Here is a 19,790-nt window from a genome sequence, read left to right on the forward strand (position 1 = left end):
CCTCAACCATTGTCAAGTTTTCTGGTTTCCATAATAGAGCAACAGGTGGCTGTTGACTAATGCCACTGGCAGAGAAACATTTCCTCCAATGTAGCTGCTGTCAGTTTCACCGGATACTGTGGTACTGCGGGACTTCTCTCTCCACGTTCTCTCAACTCGCCTTTGAGGCTAGACAGTGACAGCTGCCTCTGGCCATCATTTTTGTCCTTAACTGTGAACTGGATTCTCCCAGCTATCCAATAGGATCTTTGAAAACAGCTTCTTTCTTTCTTTTTTTGACAAAATGAGGATTTTCATAGCTTTTGAGGGATCTTTTGAACCATTTGATGTTTCAGCAGATGAAACTGTGGAGGCTGTCAAGCTGATGATAAAGGTACATACTTTGTCCCTGAGCCCCTAAGATGTGCATTAATTTTAAGTATGCAGTGAAGTTTAAACTGTACGTGGGTGCATTTTCAGCAAACAGGGGACTAAAACTATTTGAAAGTATCATTGTTTGCTTACATAATCGTTTGTTAGAAGATATTAACTCTGGAGGTGTTAGACAGGAAAATTCTCAGAGGAAAAAAAGTTTAGCTTATCTTTATGATATTTGTAGATTGTGTATTGGCCAGATAGTATTACTGAAATTCTTCACAAAAGGAGAAAAATAAGACACTAACTCTAGGCCAGGTAAGTGGAGCATACAGTTGTCAGATAGATGGCCTGTGTGGTGAGCAAGCAACTATAAAGAACCAAAGGATTTTGGAGGTGGAGAGGACTTCTGGGCTACAGCCTCATTTTGCATTCAGGGAAAACTGAAGCTCAGATAGATTGACCATTTAACCTAGGATCACAGAGCCAGAATAAAAAATAATTTGGGTGCAGTACTTTTCTTACAAATTTCTTATAAATACTCACTATAAAATGGAAAATTAAGACAAATATTTAGGAACTGACCATCAAATGGTATTTAACTTGGAGATAATTTATTCCCATTTACTAAGGATCATTTACTGAATCATAGTTACATGATATATAGTAAATTACTATGATCCCTAAAATCTAGATCTTCTAACACAGAAGCTCTTAATCTTTATGTATCATGGATCCCTTTGGCAGTCTGGTGAAGCCTATGGACTCCTTCTCAGAATGTCTTTAAATGCATAAAATAAAATACATACCCCCAAAAAAGGAAACCAGTTATACTGAAATACAATTTAAAAAAATTAAAAAACAAATTGTGATATTGTGACATGTGGGTTTCCTTATTAACACATTAACAAGTGTTTGCAGTGTATCTCATAACTATTACAATTTCAAAGGAGATCAGTATAAATAATATTTTGTATCTGCAACAACAATGATGGGATATGAAAATATCTGTGATTTCTATTGGTGACAAAGTCACAGGAACAGTCAATTACTGCTACTTTAGCTTGTTGTCTATATACATAAGAAAAATCCCCATTTTATTTGAAGTTAATAAAAACCAAATGTAGTTTTTTGCCACCTAAGTTCTAACCATCAACTTTTGGGGATGTCTAAAGACTTCAGATTAAGAACTGTCTAATACTTCCTCCTTCTGTCCCAATTTTATAATACTCAGTGGAAAATGTAAAAGATAAGAGATTACATTGCTGGTCTAGTAATGTAGAGATATGCTGTTTTCATAATATGCTATTGATTTTTAAGAATTATTTCCACATTCCTCTCTCTGAAGATGAACAAGGCAGGAGGTATCTGGAGCTGATGTACGCTGGAGCAGCCCTAAAGGACAGCTGGAGTCTTACTGATGTTGGAATATCTTTTTGTTCAACTCTCAAATGCTTTGTTAAGGTATGACAGATGATCAGAGTAACAATTTGTCCAAGATGTCTACCTCATTTCAGAAAAAGTTATGAAGAATTCAACCAAAGTAGTTCACAATGTAGGAAGAGGTTTTCTCTTCTTGCCTTCCCCTCTCTTCCACTTGCATAACTAGACTTAGGCACAATTTGTGCTGTAAGGGGAAATAAGGCATGGAGACTGGATAGAGCTCCCTTTGTTTACTCTTTCTCTCCCTTCCCTCCTCTATCCCCCTTGTTGCCTGCCCCAAAACAGTCATCGCAGAGCAACCTATAAACCAATATAGGATCAAGGCCAAGGGGCTGATCTGGAACACTGATGTGGGAGAAAGAAGATTAGGTCACTTCCATGGCCTTACAATGGATTACGGGAATGAGGAAAGGGAAGAAATTCTCAGTAACAATAAGAATGAAATGGCAGGATCTACATTCAAATCCTACAATGCAGCCATTCATGAATTATGTGTACATATAACAGAGACAGCATTTTCCATTTATACTGTCCTTAATCAGTGGTGCTTAATTTGGGGTCCATGGCTGGCTTTAAGAACAAAACCCTAAAACTGCAAAATATGCAAAATTATGTACCTGGAGACTTTCTGGGTGAAGGATCCTTAACTTTTGACAATTTCTCAAAGAGACAGGTAGCCTAAAGAGTATTAAGAGCTGTTCTCTAGGATAGAAATAGTATTCAGTACTGGTTCTCTACCCCATATGAAAACATGAGCCTCAAGGAACTTAGTAAAGTACATATTTTCTGCTAAATGGGACACTTATTTTCTCATGGTTAGCATTAAAAAAAGTTTATGGTAGCTAAAGCTAACTCTTTTTCTTTTCATATATTTTACTGATTGACTAAGTGGGAAGTCTATTTTTTAAAACAATTTTCTAAAATATTTATTATTAAGTAGTAAAGATAAGTCACAGAAAAAAAAACATTGTATGATCCCATTTATGTAAATAAAAAGGCCATATTTTATACATGTTTTTAATGTCTTATAAGCATTTATTCATGTATTTTTTAAATCTTTTTATTATGCTTTTTTAGATAAATTTTTAAAGTTTATTTTTTATTGGGATAACATTGGTTTATAACACTACATTACATATCTTTCATGTGTACAGTATTATATTTCTACTTCTTTATACTCTACAACATGCTCACCACTAGAAATTTAGTTTCCAACCATCTCCATACAGTTGATCCCCTTTACCCGTCTTGTCCTCCTCCCACCACCCCTTCCCCTCTGCTAACCACTACTCTGTTCTCTATATCTATGTTTTGGTTTGGTTTGTTCAATTTTTTGTGTTAGTTTACTTGTTTTTTATATTCCACGTATGAATGAAATCATATGGTATTTGTCTTTCTCCGTCTAACTTATTTCACTTAGCATAAATTCCTCTAGGTTCATCATGTTGTCGCAAATGGCAAGATTTAATCATTTTTAAGCCTGACTAGTTCCGTTGTGTGTGTGTATATATATATATATATATATATATATATATATATATATATATATACACGTTGTGTGTGTATATATACATACACATACACACCACATCTTCTTTATCTATTTGTTCATTGATGGGCATTTATGTTGTTTCCATATCTTGGCTATGGTAAATGATGCTGCAGTGAACATAGGGGTGCATATATCTTTTTGAATTACTGTTTTGCTCTGTGGAATCTTTTTAGTTTGTTGTAGTACCATTTGTTTTCCTTGACTGAGGAGACATATCTAGAAACATATTGCTAAGACCAATGTCAAAATGCATACTGCCTATGTTCTCTTCTATTGCATTTTATGGTTTCAGGTCTTACATTTAAGTCTTTAATCTATTTTGAGTTGATTTTTGTGTATGGTATGAGATATTGATTTAGTGTCTTTCCTTTTTCTTTCTTTTTTTTAAATGTGGCTATCCAGTTTTCTCAGCAACATTTATTGAAGAGACTATCCTTTCTCCATTGTATGTTCTTTGCTCCTTTGTTCTAAGTTAATTGTCCATGTATGTGTGGGTTTATTTTGGAGCTCTCAATTCTGTTCCATTAATCTATATATCTGTTGTTCTGCCAATACCATGCCATTTTTATTACTATGGCTTTGTAATATAGTTTGAAATCAGAGTGTGTGATACCTTCAGCTTTGTTCTTTTTTCTCAAAATTGCTTTGGCTATTCAGGGTCTTCTGTGGTTCCATATAAATTTTAGGGTTTTTTGGTTCTATTTCTGTGAAAAATGTCCTTGGGACCTTGATAAGGATTGCATTGAATCTGTAGATTGTTTTTATGGACATTTTAACAATGTTGCTTCTTACAGTCAATAAGCATGGCATATCTTTCCATTTCTTTGTGCCTTCTTCAGTTTCATTCAACAATGTCTTATAGTTTTCAGTGTACAGGTCTTTCACCTCCTTGGTTAAATTTATTCCTAGGTATTTTATTCTTTGTGTTGTGATTGTAAATGGGATTGTTTTCTTAATTTCTCTTTCTGCTAGCTCATTGTTACCATCTAGAAATGCAACAGATTTTTGAAGGTTGATTTTGTACCCTGCAATTTTGTTTATTATTTCTAATAGTTTTTTGGTGGAGTCTTTAGGGTTTTCTCTATACAAAATCATGTCATCCATAAATAGTGACAGCTTTACATCTTCCTTTCCAATTTGAATGCCTTTCCTTTCTTTTTCTTGCTTAATTGCTCTGGCTGGAACTTCCCAATATGTTGAATAAGAGTGGCAAGCGTGGGCATCCTTGTCTTGTTCCTGATTTTAGAGGTATTATTTTTAGGTTCCTGAAAAATGTCTAGTTATCAAAAAAGGAAATAAAAACAATTCTAATTTCTTCTGCTTTTCTCTCTCTGATACTCAGAAAATTGTAGTATAATACTTTTTTAAGCAGACCTAAATTCTATGTCATTTCTTAAATGTCTCATGTCTTTAAATATGTATATGTATATGTAAATATAAAATATATGTATATATGTATATATAAATATAAAATATATGTATATATGTATATGTATATGTAAATATAAAATATACATACTGTGTTTTTGTTACTGTACAGTATAAACCCTCTAAAATTTCCTGGAATTCTCCAACACCAATAATGATGTTCAAGACATTTTTGTTGCTTGCTTACTTGGAGATAGTGGTATAAGATCAATACTAATATTTGGCTTTTTTGGGTTTTTTTTAATTAATAGTAATCTTTTATTTATTTATTTATTTTTATATTTATTTTTGGCTGTGTTGGGTCTTCGTTTCTGTGTGAGGGCTTTCTCTAGTTGCGGGAAGCGGGGGCCACTCTTCATCATGGTGTGCGGGCCTCTTCACTATAGCGGCCTCTCTTGTTGCGGAGCACAGGCTCCAGATGCGCAGGCTCAGTAGTTGTGGCTAACGGGCCTAGTTGCTCCATGGCATATGGGATCTTCCCAGACCAGGGCTCGAACCCATGTCCCCTGCATTAGCAGGCAGATTCTCAACCACTGCACCACCAGGGAAGCCCCAATACTAATACTTGAAATAGCTAGAGGAATCTAATTGAACCATAGCTATTCAGGGATGTAGACAAAGTGTGTTAAGAGTATGAATAGAATACTTTTACTCAACTAAGCACTGACTTTATTTTATTATTTAAAATTTTTTTAATTTATTTTTGAGCAGGTAGTACAGTCACATGGTGCTCAATTCCAGTGGTACAGCAGGATACACAGTAAAAAGTTTCTCTCCTACCTCTGGCCCCCAATCTTCCTCCCCAAAGTAACCTGTGTTCATAGTTTTACTTACAAAAATATTTCATAACTTCTGCCAATTAAGCATCATCTGTCACAGTGATGCAAGCTGCCTTTGCACTGAACTCTAACCTTTCCCTGGAGTTCTAAACTGCTAATGACAAGAACAGAATGTAGACGTAAAAGACTATTCCAGAAAGCCCAGGCAGAATATAATTATGAGTCACAGGGCTGGCCAACATGAAGGGTTTAATTAAAAATTCTCAAGTTCCATGGAATTTTTACTGATCTTCATCTTCACCTTCTCTGGCAGAATCACATTTAGTGAATTTCTTATCACTAGTTTTGGGAAGGAAAATAATATCTTGAATCTGAAGGAAGAGAATTACCTGCAAAGCCATAAATACTGGTTTCCATCCTAACTCAGTTCCTGTTAAATTAGATGATATAACAGGCCTATTTCAAAAGTCCACACTATTCACTGTTTATGTATGATAACGTCCAAACTGGGTTTGTAACAACAAAAATACTTTATGAAAATGTCCCTTGCTTCAAAGAATGAAGTCATATCAACTCTATACTGTTTGATCTATCTTAGGTAACCAAAGACTACCTTCCGAGTCATATTATTGCTTTATTGCATAATTAGATGCATACAAACTTAAGTAGTACTTTTCCTATCTAACTATGTTACTTCATGCAATTAGTTCCATTTTCTGAGAATCTAGGAAAGCTAGAGTCTCAATTTATTTTTGTACAAGTTAGAAATAGCATGATATAAACCAAAAACTTGGCAAGTAAGCAATTTTTTCTTTTTAAAAAGATGTAAGTAGATACCATGTGTCATGAAATCAATCCAGACTATTTGGTTTCTTAATTGCACTTATATTTTCGTATGGATTACAAGGTTTCGCTTGTGTGAAAAGCGGGAAAGATGTTAGATAAATGGAGGTGTTCTATTCTAAATAGTCAATGGGTTTTCCAGTTTCTCTGCTAATTACACTTTCTCCTTTAATGGTAATGTAGACACATTTGGAAAAGTGAATGGGGGATGACATAAGAATAGTAGGGAAAGAACATTGCCTTAATTTTTCTTTCCTTGGAAAAGAACTCCTACAGAAACCACAAGAAATATTTTCTCTGGCATGTATCGCCATGTTCTATTAGCACAGGTTTCAGCCCTTCCCATTCATTGCTGATGCTGTTGCAGTGTTCCTGTAAACCACACATGAGGCATTGCAAAGGCCTGGGTCACTGTGTGGCATGCAGAGGTGCTATCGCCATTTACCTCCTTCATCCTAACCTGTGTAACTGTGGAAACTATTGCTTGAGTTTTGTTCATTGTTGTCACCAGTGCATAGAATAATACCTGGCACACAGTAGGCTCTCCATAAATATGTGTTGAGTAAATGAGTTGATGAAGGCTTGAGGGATAAAGTAGGAAAATAAACAAGAAGGTATATGATTGTTGTGAGAAACGTCATAGGTATTGAGATGCATTTCAGGGTTTGGGTTCCCTCCCTTGCTGTGACATCTCTCCTCCCCTTCTACCTTCGAGTCAAAGTGCTCCAGTCTTAGTGCTTTTCCCTATCCAGCACCAGGGTTCTTAGGCTGCAAGCAGCAGAAAGGAACCTGGACAATTAAGGAGGAAAACAAACATATAAGAAAGGCTATTGCGTAGTTCACAGTCTTGACAGGAAGATTAGAGAATTGGGCTCAGAGATTATGCTGCCAGAAATAATTTCTAAATCATGACCCACAACTAGTCCAGGAAGGCCCCCGCTGCAGCCGCCCTAGAGCCCTCAAAGCAGACACTGGACGCAGCTGCCAGCCCTGTTGCCAGGCCAGCAGTGCTTCAGATCTGCTACTGCCAGGGAAGAGTCCCTGTGTCTGCTGCTTCTCTGCCTTCCTGGCTCCGAATTCAAAGTGGAGGTGGATGGGGTGGCTTGACTGGGCAGCACCCTGGTCACACATCTGGGTCGCACAGCAAAGGGGGCTGAGAAGCAACCATCTGGCAGGCTGTGTCTTCTAAAGTGTGAGGAAGACTCAGTCTCCCTAACACTGTTGTTGTTTTTTTTCACCGCACTGCATGGCTTATGGGATCTCACCAGGGATTGAACCTGGGCCACAGCAGTGAAAGCCCGAAATCCTAACCACTAGGCCACCAGGGAACTCCCTCCCTAACACTCTTTATGGCTTCCCTGCCTCCTTCTATCACAATACTTCCACCAACCAAGGGCTGTGGTTAAAACTTAGTCAATTCTTTCTGGCATCCTTGGAAAGTTGTTTTATGGTGAAAGAGTGTGTTATTTGTGGGACCACTGAGTAGATGTCTATCAGACAAATTGGAGAAGTTTGAACTATACTAGTAGGTCTAAAATTGATTCAAAATCATATACATTTTAGCTTTCAAAAGGCACTTTTAAAACACCAAAATCTAGGGATGTCCCTGGTGGTGCAGTTGTTAAGAATCCAACTGCCAATGAGGACACGGGTTCGAACCCTGGTCCGGGAAGATCCCACATGCTGCAGAACAACTAAGCCCAAGAGCCACAACTACTGAGCTTGTGCTCTAGAGCCCACGAGCCACAACTACTGAGCCCACACGCCACAACAACTGAAGCCGGCGTGCCTACAGCCCGTGCTCCGCAACAGGAGAAACCACCGCAATGAGAAGCCCAGGCACCACAGTAAAGAGTAGCCCCCACTCGCTGCAACTAAAGAAAGTCTGCACACAGCACCGAAGACCCAACGCAGCCAAATAAATAAATTTATAAAAAAATAAAACACCAAAATCTATGAGATGCATATGTGAACTTAGATTTTAAACACAATTTAAACACAAAAACATGTATAAACATGCTCCTTAAAATGTATAATTTACAACTAAAAACATGTTTCTAAATAAAATGTCTATTTTTTTCTAAACTTAAAGCCTTAAAGAATAGTATATAAAGAATTTGGTGGAGAATTCCCTGGCAGTCCAGTGGTTAGGACTCCATGCTCTTACTGCTGAGGGCCGGGGTTCAATCCCTGGTCAGAACCTGTGGGGAGCTAAGATCCTGCAAGTCATGAGGCATGGCTGGGGGTGAAAAAAAAAAGAATTTGTTGAGGAAAGTTGTTTCAATTCACTGTCCTAGACTCCAAGTATAACTTCTCCAGAATGACAATCATACAAAAGGAGAAGTTCATGAGGCTAAGATGTTTATGAAGACATCTCAACTTGCAGTTTAACAAAAACAAACATTATTTCCCCTTTTGGTCTACTCTGGAACAGTTGGGACATGTTTCTGCTTATTTGGTGCAGCAACTCCAAAATAGCAAAATATATTGAAAAAAAAAAAAAGAGGAACCAAGATGGCGGACTAGAAGGACGTGTTCTCACTCCCTCTTGCGAGAACACCAGAATCACAACTAGCTGCTGGACAATCATCGACAGGAACACACTGGAACTCACCAAAAAAGATACCCCACATCCAAAGACAAAGGAGAAGCCACAATGAGACGGTAGGAGGGGTGCAATCACAGTAAAATCAAATCCCAAAACTGCTGGATGGGTAACTCACAGACTGCAGAACACTTATACCACAGAAGTCCACCCACCGGAGTGAAGGTTCTGAGCCCCATATCAGGCTTCCCAATCTGGCGTTCCGGCAACGGGAGGAGGAATTCCTAGAGAATCAGACTTTGAAGGCTAGTGGAACTTCGACAGGACAGGGGGAAACAGAGACTGCACTCTTGGAGGGCACACACAAAGTAGTGTGCACATCAGGACCCAGCAGAAGGAGCAGTGACCCCGGGGAAGACTGAACCACACCTACCTGCTAGGGTTGGAGGGTCTCCTGCAGTGGCGGACAGTGGCTGTGGCTGACCGGGGGGACAAGGACACTGGCAGCAGAAGTTCTGGGAAGTACTTCTTGGTGTGAGCCCTCCCAGTGTCTGCCACTAGCCCCACCAAAGAGCCCAGTTGGGCTCCAGTGTTGGGTTGCCTCAGGCCAAACAACCAACAGGGAGGGAAGCCAGCCAGCAGTCAAGTGGATTAAAGTTTTACTGAGTTCTGCCTACCAGAGCAACATTCAGCTCTACCCACCACCAGCCCCTCCCAACAGGAGACTTGCACAAGCCTCATAGATAGCCTCATCCACCAGAGGGCAGACAGCAGAAGCAAGAAGAACTACAATCCTGCAGCTTGTGTAACAAAAACCACATTCACAGAAAGACAGACAACATGAAAAGGCAGCAGGCTATGTACCAGATGAAGGAACAAGATAAAACCCCACAAAAACAACTAAATGAAGTGGAGATAGGCAACCTTCCAGAAAAAGAATTCAGAAGAATGATAGTGAAGATGATCGAGGACCTCGGAAAAAGAATGGAGGCAAAGATCGAGAAGATGCAAGAAATGTTTAACAAAGACCTAGAACAATTAAAAAACAAACAAACAGAGATGAACAATACAATAACTGAAATGAAAACTACACTAGAAGGAATCAATAGCAGAATAACTGAGGCAGAAGAACAGATAAGTGACCTGGAAGACAGACTGGTGGAATTCACTGCTGTGGAACAGAATAAAGAAAACAGAATGAAAAGAAAAGAAGACAGCCTAAGAGACCTCTGGGACAACATTAAACGCAACAACATTCACATTATAGGGGTCCCAGAAGGAGAAGGGAGAGAGAAAGGACCAGAGAAAATATTTGAAGAGATTATAGTCAAAAACTTCCCTAACATGGGAAAGGAAATAGGCACCCAAGTCCAGAAAGGGCAGAGAGTCCCATACAGGATAAACCCAAGGAGAAACATGCCGAGACACATAGTAATCAAACTGGCAAAAATTAAAGACAAAGAAAAATTATTGAAAGCAGCCAAGGGAAATACGAAAAATAACATACAAGGGAAAACCATAAGGTTAATGGCGGATTTCTCAGCAGAAACTCTACAAGCCAGAAGGGAGTGGCATGATATACTTAAAGTGATGAAAGGGAAGAACCTACAACCAAGATTACTCTACCCAGCAAGGACCTCATTCAGGTTCGATGGAGAAATCAAAAGCTTTACAGACAAGCAAAAGCTAAGAGAATTCAGCACCACCAAATCAGCTCTACAACAAATGCTAAAGGAACTTCTCTAAGTGGGAAACACAAGAGAAGAAAAGGACTTACAAAAACAAACCCAAAACAATTAAGAAAATGGTCACAGGAACATACATAGCGATAATTATCTTAAACGTGAATGGATTAAATGCTCCAACCAAGAGACACAGGCTTGCTGAATGGATACAAAAACAAGACCCATCTATATGCTGTATACAAGAGACCCACTTCAGACATAGGGACACATACAGACTTAAAGTGAGGGGATGAAAAAGATATTCAATGAAAATAGAAATCAAAAGAAAGATGGAGTAGCAATACTCATATCAGATAAAATAGACTTGAAAATAAAGAATGTTACAAGAGACAAGGAAGGACACTACATAATGATCAAGGGATCAATCCAAGAAGAAGATATAACAATTATAAATATATATGCACCTAACATAGGAGAATCTCAATACATAAGGCAACTGCTAATAGCTCTAAAAGAGGAAATCGACAGTAACACAGTAATAGTGGGGGACTTTAACACCTCACTCACAACAATGGACAGATCATTAAAATGAAAATTAATAAGGAAACACAAGCTTTAAATGACACAATAGACCAGATAGGTTTAATTGATATTTATAGGACATTCCATCCAAAAACAGCAGATTACATTTTCTTTTCAACTGCACACGGAACATTCTCCAGGATAGATCACATCTTGGGTCACAAATCAAGCCTCAGTAAATTTAAGAAAATTGAAATCATATCAAGCATCTTTTCTGACCACAATGTTATGAGATTACAAATCTGTACAGGGAGAAAAACGTAAAAAACACAAGCACATGGAGGCTAAACAATACATTACTAAATAACCAAGAGATCACTGAAGAAATCAAAGAGGAAATCAAAAAATACCTAGAGACAAATGACAGTGAAAACACGATGATCCAAAACCTATGGGATGCAACAAAAGCAGTTCTAAGAGGGAAGTTTATAGCTATGCAAGCCTACCTCAAGAAACAAGAAAAATCTCAAATAAACAATCTAACCTTACACCTAAAGGAACTAGAGAAAGAAAAACAAACAAAACCCAAAGTTAGCAGTAGGAAAGAAATCATAAAGACCAGAGCAGAAATAAATGAAATAGAAACAAAGAAAACAATAGCAAAATTCAATAAAACTAAAAGCTGGTTCTTTGAGAAGATAAACAAAATTGATAAACCATTGGCCAGACTCATCAAGAAAAAGAGGGAGAGGACTCAAATCAATAAAATTAGAAATAAAAAAGGAGAAGTTACAACAGACACCACAGAAATACAAAGCATCCTACGAGACTACTACAAACAACTCTATGCCAATAAAATGGACAACTCGGAAGAAATAGACAAATTCTTAGAAGGTATAACCTTCCAAGAATGAACCAGGAAGAAAGAGAAAATATGAACAGACCAGTCACAAGTAATGAAATTGAAACTGTGATTAAAAATCTTCCAACAAACAAAAGTCCAGGACCAGATGGCTTCACAGGTGAATTCTATCAAACATTTAGAGAAGAGCTAACACCCATCCTTCTCAAACTCTTCCAAAAAATTGCAGAGGAAGGAACACTCCCAAACTCATTCTATGAGGCCACCATCACCCTGATACCAAAACCAGACAAAGATATTACAAAAAAAGAAAATTACAGACCAGTATCACTCATGAATATAGATGCAAAAATCCTCAACAAAATACTAGCAAACAGAATCCAACAACACATTAAAAGGATCATACACCATGATAAAGTGGGATTTATCCCAGGGATGCAAAGATTCTTCAATATACATAAATCAATCAATGTGATACAGCATATTAAAAAATTGAAGAATAAAAACCATATGATCATCTCAATAGATGCAGAAAAATCTTCTGACCAAATTCAACACCCATTTATGATAAAAACTCTCCAGAAAGTGGGCATAGAGTGAGCCTACCTCAATATAATAAAGGCCATATACCACAAACCCACAGCAAACCTCAGCCTCAATGGTGAAAACCTGAAAGCATTTCCTCTAAGATCAGGAACAAGACAAGGATGTCCACTCTCACCCTTATTATTCAACATAGTTTTGGAAGTCCTAGCCACGGCAATCAGAGAAGAAAAAGAAATAAAAGGAATACAAATTGGAAAAGAAGTAGTAAAATTGCCACTTTTTGCAGATGACATCATACTATACATAGAGAATCCTAAAGATGCCACCAGAAAACTACCAGAGCTAATCAATGAATTTGGTAAAGTTGCAGGATACAAAATTAATGCACAGAAAACTCTTGCATTCCTATACACTAATGATGAAAAATCTGAAAGAGAAATTACGGAATCACTCCCATTTACCATTGCAAAAAAAGAATAAAATACTTAGGAATAAACCTACCTAGGGCGTCAAAGGACCTGTATGCAGAAAACTATATGACACTGATGAAAGAAATTAAAGATGATACCAACAGATGGAAAGATATACCAAGTTCTTGGTTGGAAGAATCAATATTGTGAAAATGACTATAGTACCCAAAGCAATCTACAGATTCAATGCAATCCCTATCAAATTACGAATGGCATTTTTTACAGATTTAGAACAAAAAATCTTAAAATTTGTATGGAGATACAAAAGACCTCGAATAGCCAAAGCAGTCTTGAGGGAAAAAAACGGAGCTGGAGGAATCAGACTCCCTGACTTCAGACTATATTACAAAGCTACAGTAATCAAGACAATATGGTACTGACACAAAAACAGAAACATAGATCAAGGGAACAAGATAGAAAGCCCAGAGATAAACCCACGCACCTAGGGTCAACTAATCTATGACAAAGGAGGCAAAGATATACAACGGAGAAAAGACAGTCTCTTCAATAAGTGGTGCTGGGAAAACTGGACAGCTACACGTAAATGAATGAAATTGGAACACTCCTTAACACCATACACAAAAATAAACTCAAAATGGATTAGAGACCTAAATGTAAGACTGGACACTATAAAACTCTTAGAGGAAAACATAGGAAGAACACTCTTTGACATTAATCACAGCAAGATCTTTTTTTTTTTAATTTTTTTTTGTGGTACATGGGCCTCTCACTGTTGTGGCCTCTCCCATTGTGGAGCACAGGCTCCAGACGTGCAGGCTCAGCAGCCATGGCTCACGGGCCCAGCCGCTCAGCGGCATGTGGGATCCTCACGGACCGGGGCACGAACCCGTGTCCCCTGCATTGGCAGGTGGACCTTCAACCACTGTGCCACCAGGGAAGCCCAGCAAGATCTTTTTTGACCCATCTCCTAGAGAAATGAAAATGAAAACAAAAATAAATAAATGGGACCTAATGAAACTTCAAAGCTTTTGCACAGCAAAGGAAACCATAAACAAGACGAAAAGACAACCCTCAGAATGGGAGAAAATATTTGCCAACGGACAAAGGATTAATCTCCAAAATATATAAACAGCTCATGCAGCTCAATATTAAAAAAACAAACAATCCAATCCAAAAATGGGCAGAAAACCTAAATAGGCATTTCTCCAAAGAAGATATACAGATGGCCAAGAAGCACATGAAAAGCTGCTCAACATCACTAATTATTAGAGAAATGCATATCAAATCTACAATGGGGTATCATCTCACACCGGTTAGAATGGGCATCATCAGAAAATCTACAACAACAAATGCTGGAGAGGGTGTGGAGAAAACAGAACCCTCTTGCACTGTTGGTGGGAATGTAAATTGATACAGGCACTATGGAGAACAGTATGGAGGTTCCTTAGAAAACTAAAAATAGAATTACCATATGATCCAGCAATCCCACTACTGGGCATGTACACAGAGAAAACCATAATTCAAAGAGACACATGCACCCCGATGTTCATTGCAGCACTGTTTACAATAGCCAGGTCATGGAAGCAACCGAAATGCCCATCGACAGACAAATGGATAAAGAAGATGAGGTACATATATACAACGGAATATTACTCAGCCATAAAAAGGAACGAAATTGGGTCATTTGTAGAGATGTGGATGGATCTAGAGACCGTCATACAGAGTGAAGTCAGTCAGAAAGAGAAAAACAAATATCGTATATTAACGCATATATGTGGAACCTAGAAAAATGGTACAGATCAACCAGTTTACAGGGCAGAAGTTGAGACACAGATGCAGAGAACAAACGTATGGACACCAAGGGGGGAAAGTGGCGGGGGTGGTGGTGGTGGTGGTGTGATGAATTGGGCGTTTGGGATTGACAGGTATACACTGCTGTGTATAAAATTGATGACTAATAAGGACCTACTGTATAATAAAATAATAAAAATTTTAAAAAAAGCATTTGTGAAAGATACTGTGGTTTTCAAAACTTGCATTACCTTCTCTTTTATGTCTCCTTAATTTTTCCTATTTAATGCACACGTATGTATTTACAGTGAGTTTGCATTTATTTTTTGTTTTGTTTGTTTTAATTATTTTATTTGGCTGTGTCGGGTCTTAGTTGCAGCCCGCAGGATCTTCATTGTGGCATGCACGATCTTTTTAGTTGCGACATGTGGGATTTGGTTCCCTGACCAGGGATCAAATCCAGGCTCTCTGATTTGAGAGTGGGGTGTCTTAGCCACTGGACCAGCAGGGAAGCCCCCTGCATTTATTTTTTGAAAACAAAAGTGGAATTATTACCATGCAATAGATCTATGTATTGGAAGCCCCATGCATTTATTTTTTGAAAACAAAAGTGGAATTATTACCATGCAATAGATCTATGTATTTTTTTTTTTAATTGAAAAGTCAGAAACTTTGTATGTATCTCCTACCATGGTGTCTTGGTTTGTTTGTAAAGCAGAAAATCTAATTTTACATTTGTCCAACAATGATTTGTTTATGGGATTGCTTATTTAATAGCATCTGACTGTCTTGGGTATAACTACCAGTGTTCCCCCATTCAGAACATTTGGGGAGGGGTATCACATAGATAGATGCCTTTTTTTAAATAGATAAGGTGAGTTAGCAAGTTGCTGGTAATCAACAGCTATCTGCTCATTCTCTGTATAAGCAACAGGAAGAAGTGTCACCAACTGGTGTGCCACACTAGAACTTAAAATGGGTTTCCCACAAAAACAAGGTTTATAAAATGATGAATATATAGCGTTAAAATAGTACAATGAGAACTATGTTCCAGATATGTTATGAATTATTTATTCGATACATATTTATGGACAGTCTGCTCTGTACCAGGTACTATTCTAGGCACTGGGTGACAACAATGAACAAAACTCAAGCAATAGCTTCCACAATAACACGGATTAGAATGAAGGCGGCAAACGTTTATTCATATTCTGGGAAGCATCTTTTCAACTTATTTTTCTAACATCAAATAGTAGTTAGTTAACTGTTAAGGGTGACTTGAGCCTTTGCTGCTTTGATTGCATGTTACACATTTAATTCTAAATATAAATTAGAACCTATACCAAGGGCTAACTTTAGGGAAATCAGAGTGATCATAACAGAAATAAGGAGCAACTATTACATAAAATATAATTTTTCTCTCGTCCTCACTATCTTTTTATTCACCTTTCATAGCAATTTCTTTCTGCCCATATATACCCCATGGATTAGGTCAGGCAGATACCTGCCTTAATGGAGCCACAGGAAAACATGAGCATGGTGAAAGGGAAAGGGTGAGTCCTCATGTCCTTTCAATTTTTATTGAGTGGATTTATGAGAAGCTGTTGAGGAAAACTGTCCTAAGCACTTTAAATTCAGCCAGCAGCTCAGCAGAAGATATCGGAACCTCTCCCAGTGACCTGAGTCACTGAAATGGACCCCAGGTCAGAGCACTGCAGCCTAAACTTTCATCAATAACACTACGTACTCCTTCAAAGCTCTTTCAAAGAGATCCGCATGTTGATCACATTCTGGCAATGTGTTATCTGGTAGGTGGGGGATGAATTTAATGTATTATAAACTTGAAGCAGGGACGGGTCCCTGCAGAAACCCTAGACGAATTTGATAGGAGAAAAGGGGAGGGTAACGGGCGGGACAAGGGAGCCGTGACTGGCTGGAGTCCCCTGGAGGAACCTGGAGGCCAGGGCTCTGCTTCTCAGTTTTGCTCAAGGTCCCACGTTACTCTTACCGGAGCCCTCGGTGGCAGCTCTCGGCGCTCACATCTGCCACACCAGCAGCGCACTAAAGAAAAACATGATCGTCCTGAGTCCACTAAAGAGGAAGTAAAGCCAGTTTCGTTTTTGTTGTTGTTGTTAGAAAATTGAAAATTTTAATAACCTTCCCTCCCTTCCCATTCTCCCCCTTTGCTGTGTTTTTGGTTTTAGTTTGATTGCTTTAACTGTTAACAAAAGAAAAAATACTTTCCCAAACTTTTCTTCTTAACTCTTCCAGATATCTCAGTTCCACCTGCTTTCTTATTTAGATTCCAAAACAAAAGGAACAAAGGAACCTTTTTTCACTTACATCTAGTACTTCCCTTTTTAAATAGTAAAAGTAAATACACTTGGTTATTAAAAAAAAAAAGAAAAAAGTCAAACCATACAGACAAGGAAGACCATAAAATGATAAGCAAAACTCTCCTCCCACCCTGAGCTCAGTTCCACTCCCCAGAGATAACCTCATAGAAATAATTTTTTCAGTTGACTGAGGTTTAGAATCCACAGTATTGCCAAATTAAAGTGCAGCATGATGGAGGAGTTGTTTCTAAACTAACACCTCCGTAAGCACAGTGTGGATATAAATTCTCCCCACTCCTCTTGTGTATCTGGGTCCGTAGACTAAGAAGTAAGAAGGGACTCAAAGCCCTGCCATGTCTCCCTCACTTTTCTCAAAGAAGGAAGACTCATAAATTTCCTCAGGACAGAAGCGTGAGACTCAGACCAGAAGTCAGAGAACTTAACTGGCCTTTGCTTTCATCCTTAGCACCCATGTTGTGGGAGCTAGAGGCACTCAGAGCCACGTTCCAAGATGTTTGTCCCTTGTCCCAACCCCCAGACAGTGCTTATTTCTGAGTTCCCTTCTTTTCTCTTCCCTTAGGAAGAAGAAAAGCCCACTCTCTGCCTGTTCAGTGCTGTGACCCAAGAGACAATGCCCATAATGGAGAGCATTTCCCTTCTTGGTAAAAAAGTGTCTGATCTGAGAACACTGATAGCTCTGAGATGTGGATTCCCTGTGAGTGTCTTCTGTCTTCGGACCCCAGAGGGACTGGAGATGTACGACTGCAACACGCTCAGGGACTACCAGACAGACCTCGGTACCGCCCACTATATGTGATAGCAGCTACTACTCAGCACTCAGGTTCTTTGATACCAGACTCACAACAGAAGGAGGAGTTGTTTCTAAACTAAAACCTCTGTAGGCGCAGTGTGGATGTAAATTATCAAAACCCCTCTTTGGTGTCTGGGTCTGTAGGCTAAGAAATAAGAATGGTCACATACCCCTGCCATGTCTTGTTCTCTCTGCTCAAAGCAAGAGGACTTGTTAATATCCTCAGGATAGAAGACCAGGACTCAGATCTGTTTATATTTTTCTCTTTCAAAATATATTTCAAGCATATATAGAAGCAAGTTCTAGTAGATATTCTTTTTCCTCTTTTTAATGCAAGTGGTAGCATATGATACATATTGTTTGAACCTTGCTTTATGCGAACTCATTTTGAAATATTGTCAGTTATATTAAACAATCTTTTAATTAAACAGTATGAAGCCAATACTGTGCAGGCCAAACAGGTGCCTCAGTGAGCACCCTTCATCCCTGATGGACAGATTACAAGCTCTCTTTAAATACTGTACTTCAGTCATGTCTGCTGCAGCCATACATTATTAAGCCAAACTCAAAGGACTGTCAGATTTGTTTTAACCATATTGGCAAATGGTTCAAACTTTATAGAGATTCTTGCTTGAGGTGAATAAGTTTTTGCTGACAGCACATCATTAGGCAACATTGTGCTATAACATTTGCTGCAATGGAATTTGATTTCTCCCAACTTATAATCGGGCCTGTAGACATCCATGAATTAAGCAGTTTTGCTTTTTATAACTGCTAAATTTGCATTTATTGTTACTTTCCTGACTATTATGTTTGCTTATTCTTTCCTGTTATTTTTAACTGAGGCTCTCAAAACTTTGACATCAATTACCATCCCTGTTTTTGATCAGAGGAAGTGATGTTCTAGCAGTCGTCCTCAGAGTATCTTACTGTAAACACATATCTGCTCTGTGTGCTTGCTGAGGGATCAGCCCTGCACAGAACATGGTGGCGGCTGATTTAAGTAAGGGTACACAAGTGGCATTTGTCTTCGAGCAACTTATGACCTAGTTATTTAATGAAATGCCAAAGGATAAATGAGAAAACGAAGGTGACTGTTCTTCAGGCCTGTGCTGCTCAGATCATGATGTGACATTTTAGAGCACGAAGAGAATTTAGAAATGGCTTGGCCCAACATCTAATTTTCGTTTTTGGTCGTGCGCACGCCATGCGGGATCTTAGCTTCCCCACCAGAGTGGAACCCATGCCCCCTGCAGTGGAAGTGTGGAGTCCTAACCACTGGACTGCCAGGGAAGTCCCCCAACCCCTAATTTCTACAGATATAAAGACAGCAAAAAGGTTCTGAATGGTTAAATGACTTGCTCAGGGTGTGTCAAGGATAATGCCCCTTAAAATGACCCTCTAGGAAGGAGGTTTTTCAGATGTAAGTTTAGAGGCTCCAGCATGACCTGGGTGGCTTTGGTCACCATAAGAACATATGGCATGGGAGGAGGGGCAAGGAAAGAGGGAACTCCAAGGAAAAGGAGGAAGAGTCTTTGACCTGCTTCACACCTTTGCCTAAAACACTCCTAGCAGTCTTTTTTTTTTTAATTTAATCCTTGTAAACATTTTATTTTATTTTATTTTTTTAATTTACTGATTTATTTTATTTTCGGCTGGGGCATCTTAGTTGCGGCATACGGGATCTTTCCTTGTGGCGCGTGGGCTTCTCTCTAGTTTTGGGCTTCTCTCTAGTTGTGACACATGGGCTCCAGAGTGCGTGGGCTCTGTAGTTTGCGGCACACAGGCTCAGTAGCTGTGGTGCATGGGCTTAGTTGCCCCACGGCATGTGGGATCTTAGTTCCCTGACCAGGGATCGAACC

General features: G+C 38.7%; 1 protein-coding gene across 1 annotated transcript in view; it reads left to right on the plus strand.

Annotated features, from left to right (window-relative positions):
* The first annotated feature begins 283 nt into the window (after nucleotides 1-283).
* Nucleotides 284-19,790, plus strand: part of ANKUB1 (ankyrin repeat and ubiquitin domain containing 1) — a 41,381-nt gene continuing 21,874 nt past the window's right edge. The window contains exons 1-3 of the mRNA XM_030873513.2: nucleotides 284-373; nucleotides 1,675-1,818; nucleotides 17,698-17,914. Coding sequence (XP_030729373.2) covers nucleotides 284-373; nucleotides 1,675-1,818; nucleotides 17,698-17,914 — 451 coding nt within the window. The remainder of the gene's footprint in view (nucleotides 374-1,674; nucleotides 1,819-17,697; nucleotides 17,915-19,790) is intronic.

Source organism: Globicephala melas, chromosome 4 (genome assembly GCF_963455315.2).
Source record: "Globicephala melas chromosome 4, mGloMel1.2, whole genome shotgun sequence".
NCBI classification, from domain to species: domain Eukaryota; kingdom Metazoa; phylum Chordata; class Mammalia; order Artiodactyla; family Delphinidae; genus Globicephala; species Globicephala melas.